Here is a 26,813-nt window from a genome sequence, read left to right on the forward strand (position 1 = left end):
TGGTATGTCCAGTCTATGTTGGCTTGATACATGGTGGGACTCAGGGGCCAGAGTCACTTGCTGTGCCCAGGGAGGGACACGAGGATAATCAGGCAGACAACTATGTGTTATGGGGAATAGATGGACTTCTCAAATCAAGGCTTTGACTTTAGGCAAAGGTCAAAGAGCTTGGTTTAAAGGTTAGAAAGTTGGAGACTATACAGTACCTTTTATTCTCCTGTAGTAATTGTCTCTAAGACTTACTGACTCCATCTGCTAACCTAGGCTTAGTACTGGAAGCTTTGGGCCTCTGAACCACCTAATCTAGGCCTAGAATGTTTTCAGCCTCCAAGATTTACTGCTGAATAAGCTCTCCCTTTCTAGTTGTTTCTGAACTCTGGCAGGTTGGTTAACTCAGCTGTTCTGGTTCAAAACTCCTTTCCATGTTAAGTGATTCAAACTGGCTTCAATGAACTTTTCCTAAATTACTCTGCTTAGCCTCAAACTAGCTCTAGCAATGCGTTCTAATATACAGGCTTTACCTGTCCACTCTAGCTTGTTCTCGCTTCAACCTCTCTCTGTAAAATTCTCCCAGTGAGATTGCCTCCCTCTCCCTCCCTCTCTGCACTGCCCCTGAAGTAGTATCCCTTTCTTCTCTCTTCTCATGAGAGTTGGACATATCTTACTCTGTCAAATTTTTCTGTGATTCATCATTTTGTCTGACACTCAACTAGACAGCACTTTCAAACATGGGTGCTTCCTTTTTTTTTTTTTTTTTTGGTTTTGGTTTTTCAAGACAGGGTTTCTCTGTATAGCCCTGGCTGTCCTGGAACTCACTTTGTAGACCAGGATGGCCTCAAACTCGGAAATTCGCCCGCCTCTGCCTCCCGGGTGCTGGGATTAAAGGCGTGCGCCACCATGCCCGGCTGGGTGCTTTCTTTTATAAACTAACTTTAGCTTCATAGTTTGGGATTAAAGGTAAGTACTATGGGCATGTCTGTATTCCAGCCAGAGGGATTAAAAGTGTGTGCTAAGGGCTGAGCCACACAATTAGAAACAGGTTTTTTTTTTTGTTTGTTGTTGTTGTTCAGTAAACAATCTCAGGGTTCACAATGTGATTAAAACATCCTTCAGCAGGTAGCTGCTTAGCATCTGCTGTCTGCCACAATCCAGCCTCTAACCTTGGTCCCACTGTTTGCTACAACAGACCAGTTCCCATCAACTCTCAACTTCTTCATCCCCAAAGTCAGTTGGCAACTTCCTTGCTTTATGGTCCTTCTGTTCATACTTGGACTGTCTCTAACTCACTAATGTCTTACTTGGCTCTTGTTCTCTTTATAGTGTACATGCATGTGTGTGGGGAGGTCAGATGGCAGCTTACTCACCTATCTTGTGGGACTGGGGACAGAACTCAGGTTGTCAGGCTTGGCAGAAAGTGCCTTTACTTGCTGAACCATCTCACAAAACTTGTTATGTGGGTCTTGTCAGTCACACTTTGGGGTGGCCCGGGGTTTTCTTTGCTCTTTGTTTTTCTTCCTTGGTTTTTCAAGACAGGGTTTCTCTGTATAGCCCTGGCTGTCCTGGAACTCACTCTGTAGACCAGGCTGGCCTCAAACTCAGAGATCCTGCTTCTGCCACTCCAAGTGCTAGGACTAAAGGTGTGCACCATCATCACCCAGAGGGGATTTTCTAATTAACCTTCCCAGTTAGACAACATACCATGTGGTATGTTCATGCCACCATGTAAGAATCAGTAAATCTGCCGGGCGTGGTGGTGCACGCCTTTAATCCCAGCACTTGGGAGGCAGAGGCAGGTGGATTTCTGAGTTCGAGGCCAGCCTGGTCTACAAAGTGAGCTCCAGGACAGCCAGGGCTATACAGAGAAACCCTGTCTCGAAAAACCAAAAAAAAAAAAAGAATCAGTAAATCTTACTTAATTCCCTTGAAGCCCTGCTTCTTCCCATCTACATAAGCAGCGACAGCAGCCAAGGACTAACGCAAAGGCCTAGGATTTATTGTCGAAGGGAAGATGAGGGAGACACTGAAGACAAACAGGCCATGGACACTCCTGTACCTGATACATTCAGGGTGCTCCTGCCCAGGACAGAATACTCATATGCTGTCAGGTCTTCAGGCTTAGTGTAGACTGTGGTTGCTTCATCCGGCGGGAAGACGACAGATGCCCCACGGTCAGGGCAAGGCACTTCTTGGGTAGCAGGTTAGCAAGCAAATGTGATTTTGCCTCATTCCCATGTGTCCTGGGACCTTCCTTCCCCAGCCTGAAGGGTTCTTGTTTTCTTCCAGGGGCTGTCAGCTGGCTAGGGTCTCCCAGGTTGAGTAACAGGTAAATCTCGCCTTTGGCAAACTTGTCGCTGGTTCGGGGGGCTGTGGCCCCTCTGCAGTCATCCGATGTGTGTCCCACCTGACTCGCCTGTGTCCTGCCCTGCCTATGGCCACTACCTGTGGGTATTTTGAGTAGTGTCCAGACTGGGATGTAGCAAACATGGCCCTGGGGATGTCAGACTCTGATTCAGAGACTCATCCAGCTTTCGGGTCTCAGCTTCCAGAACAGTGGCCTCAGGGGCCTGGGCCACGGTGAGGAGGGAGTGAGACAGGCTGTGATGCAGGCCTGCTAGCTCACGGCTGGTCTGCACTGACCGTGCAATGTAGTCCTGCCTCTGCTTTCGCTCCAAGGCCAGCTGTGCTCGCAGCAGGGCTACCTGGTGGATAGGAAAACCAAGGACAGCAGTTGAGGGCTCTGAGGCTGTCCTGGCCTTTCTGCTCTGTGCTCTCGTGGAATCAACCCTGCTACATATGTGAATCTCAGAATCAGGCTCTCGGGTTGGGAAAAGGGCCCCATGGACTCAATCAAATCCAGTGATTCTCAACACTGCCTCCAGTTATGATGGCTAGTTTAACTGTCAGCTTAACACAATCTAGAATCACTTGGGAAGCATCTCAGCCAGGGCTCATCTCTTTTACATGAACTGAGGGGTCATCTCTTATACATAATGAGAGCACTCAGTTCCTGCAGTGGTGCCACTCTGTGGCTTTGGGTCCTGGACTGTAGAGCTGACAGTGTACACGCACGCACTCTCTATGGGCTGCTGACTGGGATGGGACTAGCTGCTTTCAGTTCCTGTAGCCGTGAACTCCCTGCTGTGATGGACTGTGACCTGAAATGATAGCTAACACCCCTTTCTCCTGTACGTTGATTTTGTCAGCGTATTTATCAGCGCGTACAGGATAACAGGTGATACACAGGGAACAGCAATAAAACTCAACGGTTTTTAAAAATTTACTTTTAAAAAGTGTATGGAGGGGCTGGTGAGATGGCTCAGTGGTTAAGAGCGCCGACTGCTCTTCCAAAGGTTGAGAGTTCAAATCCCAGCAACCACATGGTGGCTCACAACCATCCATAACGAAATCTGATGCCCTATTCTGGAGTGTCTGAAGACAGCTACAGTGTACTTACATATAATAAATAAATAAATTAAAAAAAAAGTGTATGGCTGTTCTGCCTGCACGTATATGTGTGCATCATGTGTGCCTGGTGCCCGCAGAGGTCAGAAGAGGGCATTAGATCCCCTGGAGCTGGAGACCGTGGGTGCTTGTGATGGAACCGAACCCAGATCCTCCGCAAGAGCAGCAGTGCTCTTAACCACCGAGCTCTCTCTCCAGCTCATCAAATTTATTCAAGGCAAATTTACACGCGATAAAATGCCCAGAATTGTAATTTTAATGATTTTGATAATGGATATGTCGGTGCATAACCATAATCTAATCAAGAAAGCATATTTTAATCACGGTAAAAGTCCCATCATACCTTTTGGAAGAAAATATTCCAACTTAACTAGAATGGTGTGAGTATCAGTATTTTCTTCAAAACTCCTGGGGGATGGGGGTGGGGGTAGGGTCTAGTGTACAGCTAAGGTTGAGAATCACTAAGTAAACTTTCCATTCTCAGGTAGACAGTAAAATAAACAGAAACAGGGAAGTGACTGGTGTGTCAGGATTGTACAGAACTAGCCAAGGGAAGAGGCAGCAGATTGCAGATTTGCATGAGCACTAGGAAAAGAAAGGGCTTCTCTTGCCTCAGGCTGAGTCAGGATTGCTTCATATAAACTTACAATAGGCGAAGTGGGAGAGCCACCCTGACAGTAATAACTGCTCACTTCTGCGGGAGGCTCACAAGTCAAATTCTACACTCCTCAAGGCTCCTTGCAGAGGTGGAGTGGAAAGAGGAAGGGAGAAAGGTGTGTGGGAAGAGCAGGGTTGGAGCTTTGGGTAAGGCAGGGAGGCACTGATGTCGTTTTCCTGAGTGTGGTAGCCTGCTGGAGCTGTGTCTGGGTCCTCTTGGAAGTCCTGCCTGCCTACAGCTGAGGCAGAGGCCAGCCCTGCTCCCTAGCCCACTGTTCTAGTGCCTCTGCTTCTTTCCCTCTGTAAGTATGGATGGAGGCTGGCCTGGACTCATCCCCACACTTCAGGTAGAGTTGGATCTGTAGCACTATTTGCCTCCCAGGGAGATGGAAGTTCTCTGGATGCCAAAACTATTTCCCTTCTCCCGCTGGAAATGCACAGGGCCAAGCATGTAGCAGATCCTAAACCTTGTTGCCTGCATAGTGAGAGGGGAAAGGAGAATAGGAAGTGGATCCTTCCAGAACATACCTCTCTCTGAAGCTCAACCACAAGCATGCTGTCCGAGGAACCCCTCTGACTGCCTTTCCCATCCTAGGAAAACAAATATGGGCCCTGTTAACTGGGCTATCCTGGTCTGGAGTAGCCACAGCACTCCCAAGGCCAGCTAGGCTTCCAGGGTCTAGTGTTGAACTTGTCATCCCACTCCTGGGCTCTAGGCAACATCTGAGGGCCAGAAGTACCTGAGCTCAATGGGACATGGCTCCAGGCCTCGGGGGGGCTGAGGAGGACCCACAGCAGCACATGGGCAATATCCTCTGTGAGGAATTTTTATATTTAACATAAGGGTTCACAATGGATCTGTTTTTTTGTTTGTTTGGTTTTTTTGTTTTTGTTTTTCGAGACAGGGTTTCTCTGTAGCCCTGGCTGTCCTGGAACTCACTTTGTAGACCAGGCTGGCCTCGAACTCAGAAATCCGCCTCCCTCTGCCTCCCAAGTGCTGTGATCAAAGGTGTGCGCCACCACGCCCGGCATGGATCTGTTTTGTGGCAGCCTTGGGCTATGAGCCAGAGATCTAAAGGGGAAGACAGTGTCTGCCCTTGGGGAATGGGGTGAAGCTGGAGATGTTCAGGTCCAGAAGCAGTCCCTCCCTCCCATGCTGACCTAAGGCAGTGACAGCTAAGAGAAGTAAACACCTCTCCAAACACCTCTCTTCCCTGAGAACAGGCCTCGGTGCCAGGAGATATCAACTGTAAACTCAGAACTAAGGGCTCTAAGAGAGCTGCAAAGCTGTGACCCCACTCCTGGGTGTGCCAAGAGCTGGTAAGCGACACAACCCCTGGATACCAGGGATTTTGGTTGACACAAGGTGAACCTGAGGCACTTGTCTGGGAGTGAGTGGATCTGAACTAAGAATGCAGGCCCACTAGCTCTGAGAACACACCTATGTAGGACCCCCTTCTGAAGTAAGGGCAGACTAGGGCAGAATCAAGCCAGGGAAGGCGTGTCTATATAGAAGAGTGCTGTTATATACGGGACAGAGGGTGGAGATAAGGCGAGGTAAGGGCAAGAAGAAAGTCAGGGAAACCTGATGTGTGGGGGATGAATTCATAGTTTCTCTGGCCTCGAGTGATCCTGCCCGGGATGCACGCACCGAATCCCTCTTCAGCTTCCTCCGTTCTCGTTCCACCTGCCAATATGCAATCGAGGAGTCACGTGTGCAGGGATGAGTACAAAGAGCTAGAAACCATGGAAAGTAAGACTCCTGGGCTGGGGAGGGCATAAGGCAGGATACAAGTGCTCCTGGCACAGAGGAGGCAGGCTAGCTCTCAGGCCTTGGCAGCCGAGGCTAGCTTTGTGGGCTGTTTCAGCTGTCACAACTACTCCGGCCCCTGGAGTGGTGAGCAAGGACTCACAGACAAAGCACAGCTGTAATTTAATAAAAAGTGTTTCAGAAACAGCAGGGGGAGTGGAGACACAGGCCCACCGGGCCCACCGGGAGATGGCGGAAGTTACTGACCTGCTCCAAGGCGGTCCGCAGCTGCGCATTGTGGCACTGCAGCTTGCTTCGGTCAACTTCCAGCTCTGCCACTGCTTGCTGCAGACGTTCAAGCCTCTGTGTGAACCGTTCCTTCTCCTCCGCTCCGGGACTAGGCTCAGTCTTTGCCTACAAGGGAGACCCACAGAGCTCATCCGGGCAGCCATACACACAGGGACAAGAGCTAGAGGGCAAAGGGACCAATGTGGCAGTGTGGCTTCAGAGACCCATTCCTAAGGGATGCTATGCCACTGGGCCCCACTCACCTCTCCAGGCTGGCTTCCCTGTCCCACTTTCAGTCCCTGGTCTGCTCTGCTGGTTGAGTGTGGGCCACCTGACTGCTGCTCTTCCAGAGCCTGTCTGCTGAGTACCAACTCCTCCTAAGGTACAGTACAAAAGTCACACTGTGACAAACCATGTCCAAAGTTGTCTCATCCTCTACCCTCTTCAAAAGTGTGCCATGCTCCAGCAGGGAGACAGATCTGCAAGTGTGTGTTGTATATGTGCGTGTGTATGTGTTGTGTGCTGTGTGTGGTATGTTGTGTGTACATGCATGCAGGTGCGGGTGCGGGTGCGGTGTCACAGGCTCACAGGGAAACGACGAGCCAAGTGGTCTAATCAGAACCCTAGTCAGACTGTCAGAGCTAACTCACTTCAACCAGATGTCTGACTTTGGATAAGTTTAGGTCTCTGGCATTTTTCAACTATGAAATGAACATACTGTCAGTTCCTTCTCTGAGGTAGTTAAAAATGAAAACAGTGGTACGTGGCATATAAAAATGTTTACAGTGTGTAAAATGCTAAGTGTAAAGAGAGGTTCCCAGTGCTCACACGGCACGGCTCACAACTACCTCTAAGTCCAGCTCCAAGGGACCTCTTCTGGCGACACAGGTACCTGCATACACACAGCACATACTCATAGACACGTGAATGGGCTGGAGAGATGGCTCAGCCATTAAAGGTTAGGCTCACAACCAAAAATATATGAGACATGCACATGTGTATTAACAACAGCCAGGGAGTTGTGTCGCACGCCTTTAGTCCCAGCACTTGAGAGGTAGCCTGCTCTTCAGAGTGAGTTCCAGGGCAGCCAGAGCTACACATAGAACACCTGTCTCGAAAAACAAAAATACAAAACTGTGCGCTGTCCTGAAAGCTGCTTCTGTAGGCTCTGTGGATGGGGAGTATGCAGAGTGCCTCTGATCATCATATATAATGTGAGGGCATGGCTACAAGTATCCTTGGGCCCAGATTCATGAGCACCAAGGCCAGTAAGATGGCTTGGTAGATGAAGACGCTTGTCACTGCGCTTGATGACCTAAGTTCAAGCCCAGGAACCCACAAACTGAAAGGAGAGAACGTGCTAGCTGTCTTCTGGCCGCTACACGTGGACTTTTGAGCTCCACACTGCTGAGAGCGGGTTCCATTCTTCCCCACAGGCCCACAGCTGCCTGCTGGAATTTCCCCTCCATGGCCTCCAGGTGCCTTGCTCCACTTCCAAACCACCTTCCTAAAGCCCACTTCTCTCTATCCCATGGGTGGAAACCCTGGTGCTGCCTCTGTCCTTTCTTTATTCACACTTGCCACCCAAAGTCCCTACCTCTCCCTGGACTTCTGTCAGTCCCCCTTGGCCTTCCCAAGTCTGATGTCACTCCACATGCTGTCCTGAGCAGTTTTTCTGAACATGCCCTAAATCTTCCATCCATTTCCACCTTAAAGTCCTGATGCCTTGGCTTCTGCTGTCCTCAATTCTTGCCAACACTCTCTATGTCCCAGGTGACTTCAACCCCCCCTCACGGGTCTTCCATGTGTCCCTTCTTCCTTATGTTTCTTTTGCCTTTCTCCAAGAAATTCCAACCCCCACTCTACCTGGCTGATTTTCTACCCATCCCTTCCACCTAACTTAAACAACACTTTTAAACAGGAAGCGGTTTGGTGCCCACCCTTGGAGGCCTGGGCATGCCTACCGCATGCTCACAGCACACTGGAGTTCCTCTATCAGGCATGGACGAAGCTGACTATAGTTGCTCTTCTCCTCTGCTAGCTCTGAGGTGTGGTACTCACTGTCTCTGTTTTCTCACTCTCTGAGGTACCACAGGCAGCAGCCCTTTGAGCTCAGCTAATGGTTCTGTTCCCTGCCCTCCCTCCCCGACATGACAACTCACCTGTAGTCTTTGTTGTTCTGATTCCCGCTCTAGAACAGAGGCTTGTAGGAACATGGTTATCTCCTGCAGACTGCTGATGCTGGCCTTGCTTTGGGCCAGGGACAGAGCCAAGTCCTGAGCCTTCTCCCTCCATTCAATCTCCCTGGCCTCTGTTTGCCTTAGGGCATTCTGCAGTCGCTCTAACTCCTGTTGTGCTGGGAACGGTTGCAGAGCTGGCTTCTCGGCTAGGAGGGCTCTGTGGCTTGGGGACGAGGCCTCCCGATTCTGCCTTTGCTGGGCCTCCCTCAGCATCAGAATCTCTTCTTCTCTTTGGGCTACAGTCAGCTGTAGCTCCTTTAGGCTCTCAAGGAGCCTCCTTGTTTCCTCTTGTCTCTCTTGCTCCAGACTTTGCTTCTCTTGGATTCCATTTTCTTGACTCCTCCGGGCCACAGCCTTCTCTAGTAGCTGCCTCTGCTCATCCTGCCGCCTCAGCTCTTCTTCCTTCTGGCAAAGTTCCTGCTGGAGGTGCTGCATGACCTCCTGGTGTTGGAGAGCCTGGGCCTGGATCTCACCTTCCCGAATCCTCAGGGCCTCCTCCAGCTGCCGGGCACGTGCCTGGCAGGTGTCCAGGGTAGCTTGCAAGGTGGCAGTGCTGGCCTCCAGGGTGTGGCTCAACTCAGCCTGTTCAAGCAGACTCTGCTCTTTCTCCTGCAGAGCAGCCTGGGCTTGGCTGAGGGCCTCCTGCAGCGCCTCTGCCTGGCCAAATGCAGCCTCTTCCTGTCTGCGGGAATACTGGTTTTCCGCTCGCAGTGCCGCTAGCTCTTGTTCTTGTTCTGTGAGTGTGGCCTGGGCCTGCAACCAGCTGTCCTGTAGGGTCCTGGCTTCGGCCTCATGTTCCTGGGCCTGCTCAGCACATCGTTGTTGAAGGGCCAGCACAGCCTTCTCGTGCTCCCGAGACTCAGCCCTTAGGTCCCCCAACACCTCCTCCAGGGCCCGTACCTGCCGTCCCTCTACTACTAGTTCTTCCTGGAGCCTTAGCACCTGTTCCCTGTGTTCTTCCAGCTCCCCCTGACGCTCCTTTAGTGTCGCATGGGCCTGCTCCAGAGCAGCCTGCAGAGCACTTGTCTTTAGCTTCATGCTTTCCTCCTGGTCCCGGGTCTGCTGCTGTTCTTGCCGGAGGGTCTCTAGTTCATGGTCCCTCTGGGCCAGATCTCTTTGGGCCTCCTCCAGCTGACCCTGAAGTACCTGCTCTCTCAGCTCCCCTTGTTCCTTGGCTTCCTGGAGATGCTGCTGCAGGGTTGCTGTCTCCTGCTCTCGATGGGTCAGGAGCAGGCTAGTCTCCCCCACCTTCCTGTGTAGACCCTGCAGCTGCTGTTCCAGCTGGCCCATGTGGCCCTGAAGTTCCTGGATGCGCTCCTGCTGGCACTCTACCTCCTTCTCCTTATCACGCAGTATCAGCTTCAAGTGCTCCAGGCTCCCTCGCTGACCTTTACTCGGGCTCTTTCCATCGTCCGCACGCTCATGTATCAGCTGCCGCTGAGAGGCCAGCTCCTGGCTGCGTTCTCTCAAGGAATGCTTGATCTGTTCTAGGTCCTCCTCTAAGATCTTGGTCTGCAGCGCCCTCTGATCTTCCAGAACCTGAATCCTTTCCTTCTGCAGCACCAGCTCCTGGCCTTTCCTCTCCAGGTCCTGAGTCAGCTGTTCCTTCTGCTTCTGCAGCTCATCGATCTGCTGGCGTTGGGACGTCACCTCCTGGTCCCTCTCCTGTAGCTCTTTTGCCAGATGGGTGCTATGGTTCTCCAACTCATGGAGCTGGCTGCTTTGTACCTGCAGCTCCTGGCTCTTTTCTTCCAGGTCCAGTGTGAGGTGGGTTAGCGCCACCCTCTGCATTTCCCTCTGGCCCTCTAGTTCTGTGATCACCTTCTGTTGGCCCTCCACTTTGTGATGGCTTTCCTCCAGTTCCAGGGCCAGGCATTCCAGTGTCCCCAGTTGCTTTTTCAGATCCTGAATCTGTCCCCTCTGGGACTCAATCACTTGAGCCTTCTGCTCAAGGTCCAGAAGCTGGTGTTCCAGGACACTCCTCTGGGCCTCCCGATCATTCTCCAGTTCCCTGATCTGGTCCCGCTGCACACTCAGTTTCTGCTCTCGCTCTTGGACGGCCATGGGCAAGTGCTCTAAGACTGACCTGCACTGCTCCAGCTCCTGAATCTGTTCTTGTTGCAGGTCTACCTCCCGACTGCGCTTCTTCAGGTCTAGGGAGAGCAGCTCCAGAGCAGCCTTCTGCATTTCCCGCTGCTTCTCCAGTTCCTGAACCTCAGCCTGCAACGTCTCGACCTCCCGCTCTCTGTTAGACAGGGTCTGTGCCAGCAGGGCTAGGTTCTCCTGTAAAGCTTTCCCCTGAGCCACCTTCAGCTCACCCTGTTCTTGTAAAGCCTGGGCTCTCTCCCGTTCACTCTCTATCTCCTCGTTTTTCAGTTTCAGTGCAGAGCGAGCAGTCTGCAGATCTTCTTCCAGGACAGCAGCGGCACTTGCCTGAGCCTGGGCTTCTGCAACACAAGCTTGCAGATGTTCAACCTGGGCTGACAGCTTCTCCTTGGATGCCTGAAGCAACTCTCGATCATTCTGCAAACAGGAGGCAAAACACATCAAAACAAGATTATTTCCTTTTTTTATGAGGGTGGGGTGGGGTGGGGGTTGAAACGGGGTTGAAACAGGGTTGCTCTGTGTAGCCCTGGCTGTCCTGGAACTTGCTCTGTAGATTAGGCTGGCCTCAAACTCATAGATCTGTCTACTTCTGCCTCCTGAGTGCTGGGATTAAAGGCGTGTACACCACTGCCGAACAAGATTATTTTCTTGATACTGTCACTCTAACCCTGGCCTCTTTTATGGCACCAGCAGTGATCAGGCCTTAACAAGGACTACAGAACTGATGTATTCTACTTAAGGTGATCCTATAGAGCGTCCCTACTACCTTCCAAAGCGCCTCTGTGTCCAGGGGAGATAGCCTGGTGCAAGGAGGCAGTCTAGATCCTAATCTTCCAGACCAAGGAACAAGTCTCAACCAATTCAGAAAAAACAGAAAAGGTTCACAGTGACCTAAACAACAGACAGGTCAGAGAGCAGAGGAACTGGGAGGTGTGCTGAAGGAAGCCGGCATGTGAGTACAGGCCAAGGTGGGCCTGCTTCGAAGCAATTCTCCCAAGGCGCCCTTCCCGGGACCAGCACTTACCTGAGCTTCCATTTTCTGCAGTTCTGCCTGCCGTAGGCGACTCTGTAAGGATGCTGCGGTCTCGTGCAAGTCCCTCAGCTCAGACTCCAGGGAGTTCTGCCTCCCTTCCCACTTGGATTTCTCTTTAGAAAGAACAGAGTGTTGTAGTCAGGTGCATGGTCACAGGTGGAAGAACACGGGTGCAGGCAGAGGCAGATGGAGGACAGGATGGAGAGAATTACACCTAGTGCCTGTACCATGCCTACCCGCCAGCAGCGCCTCAGCCTCCCATGTGTTTCCTGCCAGCCTCGGCACAGCCCAGTCTGCTAATCATCCTGACCTCCCAGAGCTCCTCATATCAGTTCCCCAGATGACAGTTGGCTGACAGCAGGGGGCCCTTCTAGCCTCAGATTATCTGAGGCTGTGGGAAGTTCCTAGAAACCCTCAGCCTGAAGAGGCCTCAAAGACAGCTGTTTGAGGGCCTCAGGGACCCTCAAATGACTAAAAAAGGCTCGAGCCCACCCAGGTTGACCCTTCTGCAGTGGAACTCCTCTCCTTTCCAGTGGCCACTGCCCCTCCAAGCCCTCCTGGCCGTGCTCATGGTAAGTTTATAATCACTCTGTCCTCAAAGGCTAATTTAGAGGGTAAAATGGGAAATGATAAAAACCAGGGAGAAGTAACAAAAGAAACACAAATTTATGTTCTGACAGTCCTGGCCTGGGGTTGCCAGGATTTTGTGCTTTAACAAAACAAACAAACAAATAAATCCTCCTGTCTGGGCTGGTGAGTTGGCTCAAGAGGGGAAAAGCTCTGGCTACCACAGTGGGATCCCTGGGGAACCTGTGTGATGGAAGAAGAAACTGATTTTAACAAATAGCCCTCTGACCTCCGTGTGTGCCATGGCACACACACACTCGCTAATCAAAATCAATACATAAATAAATATACAATTTTAAAGATGCAGAGACTAACAGCAGCCCAGGCAGCAACTTCTTTCAGTTTACCAAAACTGTTCCTTCCAACTCCTCCTTCCACGATGGCCACAGGAGCTAAAGTATCGTGGGAAAGGAGTTCACGAGGCTCCATCCTTCCGGTGCCTTATCCGGTCTCCTACTCCAGTTACCACCTGCCCACCTGAGCGCCTCCCCTCACCTTCCTGGCTCTGAGAGAGCTGTCTCTGCAGGTCCTGCAGCTCCGAGTGAACCTGGTTCTTCTGGGCCTCCGTGTCAGTCAGGCGCTGCCCCAGCTTCTGGACCTGGTCCCTTAGGTCATCCTGGAAAGGAAAGGTGGGGTTGAGCTCCCACTCTTTGTGCTCTGTCCTTACTCTGTAGCCTTTGCCATCATGACCCAACTCTAAAGCAGTGTTTCTCAGCCTTCTGGATGCTGCAACTCTTTCCTTATGTGGTGGTGACCCCAACCATACATTATGTGTTCTTACTTTATAACTGTAATGTGGCTACTGTAATATAAATGTCTTGTGTTTTCCAGTGTTCTTAGCTCCTGTGGAAGGGACACTGGACCCCTAAAGGCATAGAGACCCACAGGTTGAGAACCACTCCTCTAAATTCTCTGCATTTAGTTCCCTGAAGGGCGCTGGGAAGCCTCTGGAGCCAATGTGTTTGTTGTTATTTCAGTCTCATGTAGCTCAGGCTGGCCTTAAACTGACTACAAAACGTAGGATGGTCTTGAACTCCTGCTCATTGTGCCTCTACATTCTAAGCACTAGGATTACAGACACCCAAGGTCCCACACGTGGTTATCTGCCCACATTTTTAAAATTTTGGCAGGTGTGGTGGGCAGAATATGGTCTCAAATTCTCAGTCCTCCTGCCTCAACCTCCTAAGTGCTGTGACCACAGGCATGTGCCACCACACTTGGATGATTTCTTTTGAAATAACTGCTCAGTGTCCCATCCCTCCCAAAAGCCTACTTCACAGTTTAGACCACAGCTGCCTCTTCTTCCGACACTCCCTCCCAGTTCCAAACGTGCTCTAGCTATGTCTGAGCCACTGATTTATCAGTCCCACTAGCAGAGTTCACTTTGGGACCATCTTGGAAGGGCTTCTTGAAGGCAGTTTGGGTCTTTATGTGTTTGTATCACCAGATCTGAGTGGCTGGTGCACAGGCAGCTCAGTCCTGACAGGTGCATGGTGAGGTGTGTGATGGTGGGGTGGCAGAGGAAGAGGAAGAGGACGCATCATCTGCCCTACTTTCCAAGTGAAAACAGGGCCCAGGAAATCCAAATGCCCCATTATGTCTGGAGGATAGTAAGTGACAGAGGTGCGACAACAGGCAGAGCTCAAAGTGACTGTCCTGTGGCCCATCTTCCTCTGTCACAAGTCTGTCTCAGCTCCACAAGAATAGGCAGGCAGACAGAGGACATACCCGGGCCTGCCGAGCCTTCCACACGTCCTGATGGAGCTTCTGGAGAGCCAGTGCCACAGCCTCGGGTGACAGTGCTGTTGGGAGTGACCCTCTCTTAAAGAGTCTGGAAGTTCCATTCTGATCTAAGAAAAGAGGGAAATTCTTCTCACCTGGCTGCCACAATCAGCAGCCACCATCCCTCCCAGACAGCCTCAGCACTCGCTCCCTCTCTGCAAGGAATCCCTTCTGTGGGTCATCCACACACTTCTCACTAGATGATGCTGGCTATGCACTGCCATGCTTTCAAGTGGAAGTCACAAAATATTTATCTTTTTTATTTTATTTGTTTATGTTTTTTTCAAGACAAGGTTTCTCTGTGTAGCCCTGGCTGTCCTGAAACTCGCTCTACAGACCAGGCTGGCCTCGAACTCAGAGTTCTGCCTGCCTCTGTTTCCTAAGTGCTGGGACTAAAGGCGTGCACCATGACTGACCAGCTTATCTTTTTTATTTTTATTTTTTTAAAGACAGGATTGATGTAGCTCAGGCTGACCTGGAATTTACTATACATTTGAGGAAGGCTCTGCACTCTTAATCCTCCTGTCCCAGCTTTCACGCCAAGCAGGTCCCATCATGCCCAGCAACTCACATGTGTCTCAGACTGCTGGAGCTTAGAATCCCAGAGTCCTGAGTGCTGGAGTTACAGGCAGGTGCCCCACAATTGGCCTAGCTCTTTATGTTTGTAATCTACTTAGAAAAATCCTAAGAGGACCTTTAACACTTTCATTTTATAGTCAAGGAAAATCAAGTTCAGAGAAGTTAGGTGACTTACTTGCTACCAGACTATGGTTCAACCTCACCTGGCATCAGTTAGCATCTGTGGCCTTTGATGTTATTTCATAAGAGGAACTACAGTCCCTTCCCTTCTCCCCCAGCTTTGGCCCCACAAGATTTAGCTCTCATCTGGCTTCCTCACCTGGATCAGGGCCCCATAAGGTAGGAGCAGAGTCACCTCCACCCCTCAGCTCAGGCCTACTCTCACATGCAGACCCCAGGGCCTGCTGCAGAACAGAGCAGAGGCTAGCCAGCTGTGCCTGTGCCTGGTTCTCTGGCTGCTGTTCAGCAACCAGTGCCTCTAGCTGGCTCTCAGTGCTGCGCAGCTGCATCTGCAGCTGGGTTGCCTTGGCTTCCTGGGCCCACAAAGACGCTCGAAGTTGCTGCTCTGCAACCCGTGAGGCCTCCAACTCCTCCAGCAACTGTGCTTCCCGGGCCACAAAGTCAGCCTCCTTTTCCTTCACCTCCTGCCTCAATAGTTCCACCTGTTAGGAGGAAGGAGATCCCCTGAGAAGTGGCACCCTCTCCTTAATGCTCGCATGCCTGACCCCACGTGGCAAGCTCAGCTCTGCAGCAGGCAAGGAGGGCCCTGAAGGGAGTTGTTCTGACAACTCTGCCAGCCCTGCTGTGACAGAACTCGGCCCTGAAACCCTTGACACAGAGCTAGTGAGACTGCATGAAGCTGAGCAGGCAGACCTGTGCCCTGGCAGTATCTAGCCCCTCTCTCCATCCCAACTCCATCTCTCCCCAGCCTTGGATCCCTCCTCCTGCCAGGGATGCTGAGGCCCCACCCTATCCCGTCTCTGGATGAACCAATTCATTCAGCCTCTCTTAAGTGCAGCCTCACTAGAAAGTGGGGCTCAGGCACATGGGGTACCTGTACACCGAGCTCTCTTTGCCCTTCCTGGGCCTCCTGTATGTCCTGGCGCAAGGAGCTCAGCTCCTGCTGTCGTACAGAGTCAGCTTCTTGTAAAACGAGAAGTCGTTTTTCCTTTTCCACCAGTGACAGAGCCAGGCTGAAAAAGAGGTTAGAGAGGCAGGTCATTCTCTCGGGGTGACAGCATGCTTCACCTAACACTAATCACAGTACTGTATTAAATACAAACAGTAATGGTGATGAGAGGTCACCGTGAAAGCTTCTACTTATTGAACACCTACTAAGGACTCGTGGGAATTTCATACATATGAAGATTCATTTCAGCACAAATTTCTTCTTCTCTGATAAATTCCACACATATATATGCACATATTTCAGATTCACTACATCCAAATTTCTCAACCCTTTAAGCCCCCAATTTCCCACACAATCATCTCTCACTCTGTCCCCTGGCTCTCTGAGAGGCTCCTTCATCTAGTGTCACAGTATGGAAGCCATAAGCATTTCAGGTTCCACTACATCCTACCCACATCCGGTCTATCATTATATATAATTGAGTCTTTCTTTTCTGAAGCCCATGTGTCTGTCTCAAGGTCCTTTCTTCTTTCCTTCCCTACTACTTACCATGGCTCAGTCTTGCTAACTCTCACTTGGACAGCTACACCAGCTTCCTGACTTGTCTTTAGGACTTAGGTGTCACTATCAGAAAGAGCCATGGCTTCTCAGACTCCTCGGGCACTGAGTGTGCTGCTCCCCATTCTGAATGGGCTCATGCCACTCCGGGCCACTCAGGCCATTCCTATCCGTTCTAACCCAGCAGAACCTGGACTAGGCTGATTTCCTGACTTGAAATCCTTGCAGTTCCCTGCTAAATATAACCTACGAGTTTCTTGCTATGGACTGTAGCAAACGACGCCTATACCACACTCTGGGCATCACCACACACAGCAGGCTTCCATTGCCTCAGGGCTTTTAAGCGTGGAATCTACTCTTACTCAACAGAGCTCTCTTCCTCTGCCCGGGGTGGCTTCAGCTCAGCCTCAGCATTCAGTTTATATTTACTGTGTGTGGAGGGGCATGTGGAGGTCAAAGGACAGTCTTCAGGATAGATTCTCTCCTTGATCATGTGGATCCTGGAGATGAAACTCAGACCGCAGGCTTTACCTGCTGAACCATATCACCAACCCTAGCATCAGTTCATTTCAACCAATCAACCAATCAATCCATCAATCTTTGTTTTCTTGTTTATTTCAGGGGTCCTTTGTTTGTTTGTTTGTTTCAGTGTTTATCTGTGCATTTGTTTACTTATGTATCTATTTTTTTTTTTTTTTTTTTGGTTTTTCGAGACAGGGTTTCTCTGTGTAGCCCTGGCTGTCCTGGCACTCACGTTGTAGACCAGGCTGGCCTTGAACTCAGAAATCCGCCTGCCTCTGCCTCCCAAGTGCTGGGATTAAAGGCGTGCGCCACCACGCCCGGCATTCTATTTATTTAATGAATTCTCTGTGTAGCCATGTATTTATTTCTTGGTTTGTTTCAGGGTTTCTCTGTGTAGTCCTGACTGCCCTGGCACTCATTTTCTCACTATGTAGATCAGGCTAGCCTCAAAGATCTGCCTGCCTCTGCCTCCTAAGTGCTGAGATTAAAGGGGTACACCATCACACTCAGCTTAGCATTCAGTTTAAATTCAACTTCCTGGGAAAGACTTTCCCTATACCCTTCTAAAGCAAGTCTTTCCCCCCACCCCCACCCCCCACAACAACACCTGGCTTCTTTCCTCCATACCATGTGCAAAAATCTATAACAATGTATCTTAAAAAACTGTTTGATTAAAATTTTCCCTATAGGTATATTTATTGAAGTGGGGACCACATTGCCATAAGACAACAGTGCATCAATGGTTTTCTCTAAATATAAGATTTGAGGTAGAGACCATGTCTACTCCAGATGGCTACATGTGTACCCTGGAGTAGAAACAGAAGTCAAGAAAACCATGCACAGAACATGCCACAGTGACACGTGGAGAACTGTGGAGACATAGACACAGTGAGAAGGAAAAGCTACCCCTCTGGCTGTCTAGCCTACCTGGCGTTCTCTTTCTCCAGCTCCTTCTGAATCCGGCTGCATTCTTGAGCCACTTTTGCCTTCTCTTCAATCTCTTCTCTCACCAGCCTCTGGGAGTCATCGTGGGCTACCAGCTGAGACATTAGGTCCTCTACCTGGAAGGTGACAAGCATGAGGCTGAGATGGCCAAGACGGGCTGCGTGGGAAGACACGTCTAGCCTCGGGCTTCAGGCTGCTGTCAGCTGTGCCAGTCAGTGGCCATCCCCACAGCTCTGCAGGGGTCACTAGTCCCTGCACTATGTTTTTCTTTACATTTACGTGTTTATTCGTTTATTTGTGTACACACTTGAATACATGCCACGACATGTTTGTGGAGGACAGTAGACAATTTGTAGGAGTTAGTTCTGAACTACCTCACTGTGATGTATGTGCAAGTTCTCTCTCTCACACACACACACACACACACACACACACACACACACACACACACATTTTTTTTTTTTATTATTATTATTCAAGACAGGGTTTCCTCTGTGTAGCCCTGGCTGTCTTGGAACTCACTCTGTAGACCAGGCTGGCCTTGAACTCATAGAGAACCACCTGCCTCTGCCTCTGCCTCTGCCTCTGCCTCTGCCTCCTAAGTGCTGGGAGTAATGGTGTGCACCATCAATGCCTGGCTATACAACCCATTCTTAATCATCCTGTTTGTCTTCATAGCATGAGAAATCTTACATAAATGCAGACATGAATAAAAACCTTGCTGGGATACAACTATCCCAAAAGGCAAAGTGATGGGCAAGACCACAGTGACCGTACACACACAACCAAAAAAGTAAAATAAAATAAAATAAAATAAAAACTTAGAGCTGGACAGTGGTGGCACACACCTTTAATTCCAGCACTTGGGAGGCAGAGGCAGGTGGATTTCTGAGTTCGAGGACAGCCTGGTTTACAGAATGAGTTCCAGGAAAACAAACAAACAAACAAACAAACAAAAAAACCTTAGAACATCCTCTGTTATAGGCTTATGAGACGGAAAAGCCATCTGGTAAATATGGACATAAGATTTCAGCGAGGACAGGAAAAACACCAAAACTGGCTTGCTTTAGAAAAGTCAGCTCAGGGTCATTCCAGACAAGTGGAAAGCAGTGGCTACAGTGTCCCTAACACATCTCCACTGGAAATCACAATCAAAATGTGTGTGTGTGTAAGTGCAAATGTGTGTGCACAGGTAGGTCAGAGGTTAATATGTGTCCTCTATCATTCTCTAGTCTTTTTTTTTTTTTTTCCTTTTTTTTTTGAGGCAGGGTCTCTCTTTCTCCTTAAACCTGGAATTTACTTTCAGCAGGACCAGCCGACCAGTGAGCTCCAGAGATCCTCCTGCCTCTGCCTCTTCAGCGCTAGGGTCAGCACCTGCCTTCACACCCAGATCTTCATGAGGGGGCTGAGAATCTCAACTCGGACCCTAACGCTGTGTAGCAGGTACTTCATCAATGCAGCCATCTTCCTAACCGGCTCTTGTTTTAGAGACAGAATCCCACTATGCAGCTCAAACTGACTTCAATCTCAACAGTCCACCTCTTAAGTGCTGAGATTAAACATACAGTAACTGAATATAACCTATTCACATTCTCTTAAACATTTTAAACCATCTCCAGGTTACTTACCAAACCTAATATGATGTAAACAGTACCTAATGAAATGTGAATGCTATGTAAACGGTTGTTATATACTCTTAAGAGAACAAAAAAAAAGTCTATACATTTACACTAAAAAGCCTTCCCAATGTTTTCAACTGGCCATTGGCAGAACCTGTGGATAAAGAGGGCTAGTAATACAATCCCAGAACTCTCAAAGGTACATGCTCAGCTCTGAACACCCTTCAACTCTGCATTTAGTTCGGTGGCCTATGTCTGTTCTCCCGAGGTCAAGAAGCAGGACCCAGGTTCCACTGTCTGTAGAAGGAAGTAGGGAGGAAGGGCTGTGGGGCAAGTAGAAAAAAGGTACCTGCTCCTGCAGGTCCAGCTTGTCCTTCTGGAAGGCAGCGAGGTCGTCCCTGTGCTGCTGGGCTGCCTCCTTCAGCTCCTGCTGTGTTTCCTGAAGCTGGGCCTGTAGCATGCCAGTGGTCTCCTATAGAAAGCAATTGGGGAGTACAGAAAAGCTCCCACGGGAGCTAGCTCCTGAAATCCTTACTATATAAGTAGTTGGCCTGTTTGTTTCTATTGAGTTGGCAGAAGCTGAGGCAGGAAGTAGCAATGCATACTTTCTCCCTCTATTCTCAGACCTCATTTCCCCTCCTTCTATGCCTGCATGGGTTCAGCCAACTTTTCTGGGCAAGCCCAAGAGCTGGTAACTGTCCCTACCAGACTCATTAGCAGCCTCCTGAGCAGATCCTTATTTCCACTTAATTGCGTGCGTGCACACACACACACACACACACACACACACACACACATTTCCACCTGGTCTAGTACAGCATTAAAAAGATATCCTGGTCAGGCATAGTGACATATGCCTATAATCCTAGCTCTAGGGTAGCAGAGACATGTAGAAACTACATAACAGAGAGACTCTGCCTCAAAAATAAATAAATTAATTAATAATAATAAATTTAGTAATTTAGTAATTTAGTAGTTGAACATTTGCCTAACATATCCAGGTTTGATCCCCAGAACCACCAAAAGATAACAACCATTTAAAAAAAAATGTAAACAGGAATATATAAAATCATGCATGAGGGGCTAGGGAAATGGTTGGTGGTTAAGAGCACTGGCTGCTCTTTGCTCTTGCAGAATACCCAGGTTCAGTTCCCAGAAACCATATGGTGACTCAAAACTTCACTAACTCCAGTTCCAGGGGCTCTGACAGCTTCTGGCCTCTGCAGGTACCAGGCCTGATCATGGTATATATACATACATGCAGGCAAGACATTCATACACATAACATAAAAATAAATAAATCTGGGACTGAAGAGATGGCTCAGAGGTTAAGAGCACTGACTGATCTTCCAGAGGTCCAGAGTTCAATTTCCAGCAACCCCATGGTGGGTCACAACCATCTGTTATGGGATCCAATGCCATTTTCTGGTGTGTCTGAAGACAGCTACAGTGTACTCATATACATAAAATAAATAAATCTAAAAAAATCATGTGTCTCTCTTGCACTTAAAATATCAGTCACCAGTTTTCCACTGGCCTCTAAACAAACCCCAAGCTCCCATGGCTAAGGAGGGGCCCTTTCCTTCTCTCCTCTCTTCTGTACTGACCCCAAGTTTATCACACTAGAGCCATGTACCTCCTTTTACCCCATATTTCCTAAGCCTGTCTGTCTGTTTCAGGGCCCTCTGACAATGGAATCCTGTGCCTAACATGTCCTTCAAAACTACCCTTAGCAGGGAAGGTTCTGCTGCCAAGTGTGATGACCCGAAGTCAATCCAGGGTCCTAGATGGCAGAAGGAAAGAACCAACTCTACGATGGGAATTCCATAGGCAGTCACGCCATATGTACACGCATGCACATGCACACAGAATAAACAAATGGAGGTAATTTAAAGGTAATTAAAAACTGCCTCCTTCTAGCACTGAAGCCCCACAGTTCAATCCCTAACAATACTTTAAACGAGGTGTTACGGTCCACACTAGGTGGTAGAAGCAGAAGGGTCAGGCACAGGGCCATCGCCATACCTGTTCCTTAAACTTCTGAATCTTCATGTCCTGTCTCAGCCTTTCCAGCTGTTGGCTAGCATCTGCCAGCTCCTTCTGGGTCCTCAGCAGTGTCTCCAGGAGGGATACTCTCTCCTTCTCTGTTTCTAGCTGCATCTGGGGAAGGGCAGGAAGGGCGAGGGCTTCATGGCTCTGGATGATCATGTTCACCCAGGAGGCCATAAGCACATCTCATCTGCTCCAAGGTCTTCCAACAACAGGATGAGGGGCTGAGGGCAAGGGAAAGTCTCGGACCATTAACTTAGAACCAGGAAGTGCAAAGACTGCCACCGGCTCATAAGCTGACAGGATGTGGTCAATGCTGGCCCTCCCTCGGGAAGTATGACACACTGCCTGCTTGCGGCTAACTGCATGTTAGTCTCCTCACAGGCTGCAGGGCGGTAGCTACACTCTTCAGGAAGCCCCTCCTGAGCCCTGTTCTTAGGAATGGAAAAGTAAGAGGGGAAGAGACCGGGCATGCAGACATCATGAGGATATAACGCTCCAGGCTGCTTACTTGGTACAGGGCGCTGTCAGCCTGGCTTCGTTCCTCTTCCCTCTGTGCACGGATGGCTTCCATTTCTGTCTGCTGCTCTCTCAGCTTTGTTTCCAGCTCTGCTCTCTCCCTCTCGAGGGTTTCCAGGGTCTTATCCAGCTCCTGCTGCAGCCAGGAGCGCTCTTTCTCCTGATCATGAGAAGGAGACCACACTGTTAGAGCCAGTGAGTGAGAGAGGAGACGGGGAGCGTGTCTGGACTTAGAATCTCTTCACTATCTCACTGTGACTTGGGCACTGCTTTAAGCCTGGTGACTCATTTCTGCAGGGAAGTTTAAATCCTTGTCTCACTAAAATTTAAAGGTCATTTAATATTTTTTTTTAAAAAGATTATTTTTAAAAAATAATGTATATACTGGGAGTGGTGGCGCACTCCTTTAATCCTAGCACTTGGGAGGCAGAGGCAAGGTGGATCTGAGTTTGAGGCCAGCTTGGTCTAAAGAGTATGTTCTAGGACAGCCAGGGCTACACAGAGAAACCTTGTCTCAAAAAAACAAAACCAAAAAATAAAATAATGTCAACTACACAACCATCATAAACACCAAACCTTCAGGGTCAAAAAGCCAACTATAAAAATAACAAAATTGCCGGGCGGTGGTGGCGCACGCCTTTAATCCCAGCACTTGGGAGGCAGAGGCAGGCGGATTTCTGAGTTCGAGGCCAGCCTGGTCTACAAAGTGAGTTCCAGGCCAGCCAGGACTATACAGAGAAACCCTGTCTCGAAAAACCAAAAACAAAATTAAGCTGTTTGCTCTGTCTAAATGTATGGCTACCAGAGAGCTAAATTTGTGATGTCAAAACAGGAAGAAATAGTCTATCACTGCTGGTTAGCTATGAGCAGAATATTTTGCTATTGAAAGTGCCACATCCTGGGCCAGTGAGACGGCTCAGGAAGTAGAAGCAGCTGCTTTGTCAGTTTGCAGACCTGAGTCCCAGCTCCAGAACCCACACTGGAGGGAGAGAATCAACTTAAGACTTTTGATTATTTTGCTTTTGAGTATTTATTTTTATTTATGTGTATATGTGTGGTATATATGTATGTATGGGCACAGAGGCCAGAGGAAGGCTTTAAAGACAACTGGAAATCACCTGAGGTGGGCACTAGGGACCAACTCAGGTCCTCTGAAGAGCAGACTCTCTAACCACTGATCTCTCTAGCCCCTTGATCATGTTTTACACTGAGTTTGCTGACAAGAAAGCAGCCAAAAATTTGCTCATTTTTGGAATTATGTGGGTATGACAGCAGGTATTTTCAAATAGTTGAGTAGTGTCCACAAGGCATTTCCTCAACTAAAATTCAGTCATGATACCTCCTGAAAGCCCCAAAGTAAAAGATTATAACCCTGCTGACTGATCAGCTAATGGCCTCAGGTTTCCTGGAAGGAGTGACTGTCATGATCACACTTGGGCCATGGTGGTCCCTTCTCTCTTCCCCTTCCCACACCCTCAGACAGACTACTCCCTTATAACTGTTTTTAATTAAATAAAGGTTTAGAGAGGGTCTCACAATGAAATCCTGGAACTCACTAAGTAGATCAGGTTGGCACTGAACTCACAGACATCCACCTGCCTTAGCTTACGAAGTGCTAGAATTAAAAGTGTGCACTGCTACTCCGTCCAGCTGAGAAAAGTGTTTTAGAGGATATGTGCTCTGTCCTTTCTGGTGCCTGTATCTGCCTTAGTCAGAGTGACACTGGGTAGGAAGCACTGGGCCATGTAAGCACCATACTTAGGAGTGTAGCTACTGTACTTCCTCATGCCCCAAAAGGCATAAAAATAAATCTATGAGTATAAAATAAAAACAAGAACAAGAAATTTAATTAAGTAATTAGATGGCAGAGGAAACAATTCTTTTTTTTTTCCCCCAGACAGTTCTAGTCCTGGCTGTCCTGGAACTCACTCTATAGACTAAGCTGGCCTCTAATTCACGGACACCTGCCTGACTCTGCCTCTCGAATGCTGGGATTAAAAAGCACGTGATACTACATACACTAGCCTCCTAACTTTTGGAAAAAGGGTATTCCTTTGTAACACGGTTGAACTCACAAGGCTCCTGCCTCCTGGATGCTGAAATTATAACTGTGTTCTGCCAGGTCTGCTCCTAGGCTCCATACTTAATTCTTCATACACATCAAGCAAGCAAGCAAGCAAGCAAGGTAGCAAGCAAAACACACACACACCCTCTGGATTTTATATCTTGGTAGTCACATTTCATTCTTCTAAGCATTATCTGGACCAAGAGGCAGCAGGCGGCAGGCTCACTGAAGGGAGGCCATGTCTGCCTCCCCTATTTCCCAATCACATCCACCACCTACCCATTTCTCTTGCAGCCTGTTCACCTCCTCCTCGTGGGCCACCTTCTGTCGCTCCAGAGATGCTTGCCCCTCCTGTTCAGCTTGGGCTAGCTGCCTGGCTACTGCGTCCCACTCTTGCTCTGCCCGGGTCCTCTCAGCATCCAGTTCCAGCTTCAGGCATTTCACTTCCCCTATGACATCAGGTAAGATCGCCTCTGAGCACCTGCCCACCTGCCTCAGGAGCAACTTCCTCTCAGAGCCTGAGTCTGGCAGAAGAAAGCTCCCACTGCTTTCTTGGCTGTTACTATCTCTCTGGAATGCAGTATGCCCTATTCCAGCTGGGCTCTCACCTTGAATTACTTCCTTGGCTTGGATAATAGTTTGAATCTGGACCTCCAGCTGCCCCTTGGTGACCTGTATCACAGAATTTTGCTGTTGGGCCTCAAACAGATTGCTCTCCAGTTGCTCCTTGGCTGACCTGTAAGATTTAGGAATCAGGAAGAGTTCTAACCCATCAAGCCCCTTACCCTTTCTCAAGAGGGACTGGGTTGTAAGTACAGGTTACCCAGGGAAGCTCTAGGGCAATTACAGGTCTACAGCTCTTTTAGAATGCATACACTGAGGACAGGGAGCTTAGCTTGGCTACCCTTACCCTTGCAAAGCTCTCTGTGCTCGGCTGAACTAAGTGTGGGCCCTACCTGAGCCCCAGGACATGTTCGGTGAGGTCCTGTCGGTCCCGCTCTACAGCCTGCAGGCGCACCTCAAGAGCTGCCCTCTCCCGTACTAGGGCTTCCTTCTCCTGGACTGCCCTAGCAAGTGTTTCTTCCTGCCTTTCTGCATCCTGATGCAGCTGCTCTAGGTGAGCTGTAGCTGTTTCTTGCTGGTGATGTGCCTGAGGGAGAGAAATTGGTGAGACACAGAGTAAGGCACAATCCCAGGACTCTTGCTCCAGAGATACTAACAGCAAGTCAAGGCCAGTGAGTGTTCAAGGATTCTGAACTCCACACTTTGAGATCGAGCATTGTTGAATAACTGGCATTTATGTATGTATGTATGTATGTATGTATGTCCTTGATCAACCAGGAGTCCCTGGACCAGAAAGGATGTTCTCCAATGAGCAAGGCACTATACTGAGGCCAGCAGAACCTGTATATGCCAAGAAAGTGGGTACTGACCTGGGAAGGGGCTCTAAGAATGGGACACTCTAAGTATTGCCCTAATGCTCCAAGTACCAGGGCAATGAGAAGTCTGGTAGGGAAAAGTATGACTGTCATGATTGATCTCCACTGTCAGCTTCCTGATAAGAATCCCCGAGGAGCCACACCTCTGTGTGTCTGTGAGGACGTTTCCAGAGAGGATAAGGAAGGAAGGAAAACTACCTGAATGTGGATGGTGACGCCTCATGAGCTGGAGTTGTAGATTCTAAAAAGGGCAACAGCAGAAAGCCCAGGGGACACCTTGTCCCCTTCCTGTCTCCTGATGCAAGTGAGCGGCTGCCACAAATTCTGGCCACCACAGACATCTGCTGCCATGCTTGCCCCACTTTGACAGACCATGTCCCCTCAAGCTGTGACTCAAAAAAACAAAAACAAAACAAAAAACAAACAAAAAAAAAACCCACAGGTAGACCTTGTCTCAAAAAGCAAACAGAGGGCTGGTGAGATGGTTCAGCGGGTAAGAGCACCCGACTGCTCTTCTGAAGGTCCTGAGTTCAAATCCCAGCAACCACATGGTGGCTCACAACCATCTGTAATGAGATCTGATGCCCTCTTCTGGAGTGTCTGAAGTACAGCTACAGTGTACTTACATATAGTAAATAAATAAATCTTAAAAAAAAAAAGCAAAGAGAGAGACAGACAGCCGGTGCACATGACACATGCACAGCTGTAACTGGTAGCTATTGAGTGCTGGTAATCTCAGCACTCAGGAGACAGAGGCAGGAGGGACACTGTAAGTTGAGGACAGCCTGGTTCACAGCGTGAATTCCAGGCCATCTAGGGCTAGAGTTAGATTTTCTCTCAAATGACCAAACTAACTAAGTAAATAATTTGCTGACTGTGAAGGATATAGAGACAGGTAATTACAGCAGGAAGACTATACATGTTCGCACTGAGTATGAAGTGAGGGAGAGACTGCAGGAAGCACATGGGGACTGGCATGTGGGGGTCAGCGCAGGACTCCATAAAAATGCATTAAAACAGTGGGAAGACCCGCCTCACTCACATCACTTCTCAGTCTTTCTGCTTACAACAAGCATGTAACACACTGCAAGTGACACCCCCAATGGCCTCTCACCTCACTTAATTTATCTTTAAGCTCTTCCTTTTCTTCTCGGGTGCCCCTCAGCTCTGCCTGTAGCTCAGCCCCTGTTTCCTCTGCCTTCTGCAGCTGAGTCTCCAGCTGAATTTTCTTCTGCCACAGGGCTTCCCTGTGCCTTTCTGCCTCCGCCAGGTCCACCTGCAAAGCACTTCTCAGCTGCTCTGAGGCCTCCGCTCTGCTGCACAGAGACTGGTTCTCCTGCTCCAACTACTGGCCAGAAAGAGAAGAGAGTGCAGGGCATCAAAGGTAAATGGTTAAAGTTCCCTCTGCTTCTACAGAAACCACCTACAGTGAACACAGGGAGGG

The 26,813-nt window shown here is 49.2% G+C and overlaps 1 protein-coding gene across 3 annotated transcripts in view; it reads right to left on the bottom strand.

The window, feature by feature from the left end:
* Positions 1-1,971: 1,971 nt before the first annotated feature.
* Positions 1,972-26,813, bottom strand: part of Cep250 (centrosomal protein 250) — a 43,000-nt gene continuing 18,158 nt past the window's right edge. For 2 of the 3 annotated variants that reach the window (XM_029473957.2, XM_021185583.3), the window contains exons 15-33: positions 26,484-26,714; positions 24,887-25,080; positions 24,539-24,666; positions 24,210-24,379; positions 21,858-22,025; positions 21,323-21,457; positions 19,647-19,769; positions 17,661-17,794; positions 15,579-15,717; positions 14,844-15,186; positions 13,892-14,013; positions 12,659-12,779; positions 11,528-11,649; positions 8,320-10,920; positions 6,421-6,534; positions 6,137-6,283; positions 5,705-5,806; positions 4,648-4,710; positions 1,972-2,699 (exon numbers count right to left, since the gene is read on the bottom strand). In XM_029473957.2, coding sequence (XP_029329817.1) covers positions 2,436-2,699; positions 4,648-4,710; positions 5,705-5,806; positions 6,137-6,283; positions 6,421-6,534; positions 8,320-10,920; positions 11,528-11,649; positions 12,659-12,779; positions 13,892-14,013; positions 14,844-15,186; positions 15,579-15,717; positions 17,661-17,794; positions 19,647-19,769; positions 21,323-21,457; positions 21,858-22,025; positions 24,210-24,379; positions 24,539-24,666; positions 24,887-25,080; positions 26,484-26,714 — 5,421 coding nt within the window. In that variant the 3' untranslated portion in view covers positions 1,972-2,435. The remainder of the gene's footprint in view (positions 2,700-4,647; positions 4,711-5,704; positions 5,807-6,136; positions 6,284-6,420; positions 6,535-8,319; positions 10,921-11,527; positions 11,650-12,658; positions 12,780-13,891; positions 14,014-14,843; positions 15,187-15,578; positions 15,718-17,660; positions 17,795-19,646; positions 19,770-21,322; positions 21,458-21,857; positions 22,026-24,209; positions 24,380-24,538; positions 24,667-24,886; positions 25,081-26,483; positions 26,715-26,813) is intronic. The other variant, XM_029473958.2, reaches the window with a different exon arrangement.

The sequence above is a fragment of the Mus caroli genome, unplaced genomic scaffold, assembly GCF_978045245.1.
Source record: "Mus caroli unplaced genomic scaffold, Mus_caroli_1 scaffold_2, whole genome shotgun sequence".
In the NCBI taxonomy this organism is placed as follows: Eukaryota; Metazoa; Chordata; class Mammalia; order Rodentia; family Muridae; genus Mus; species Mus caroli.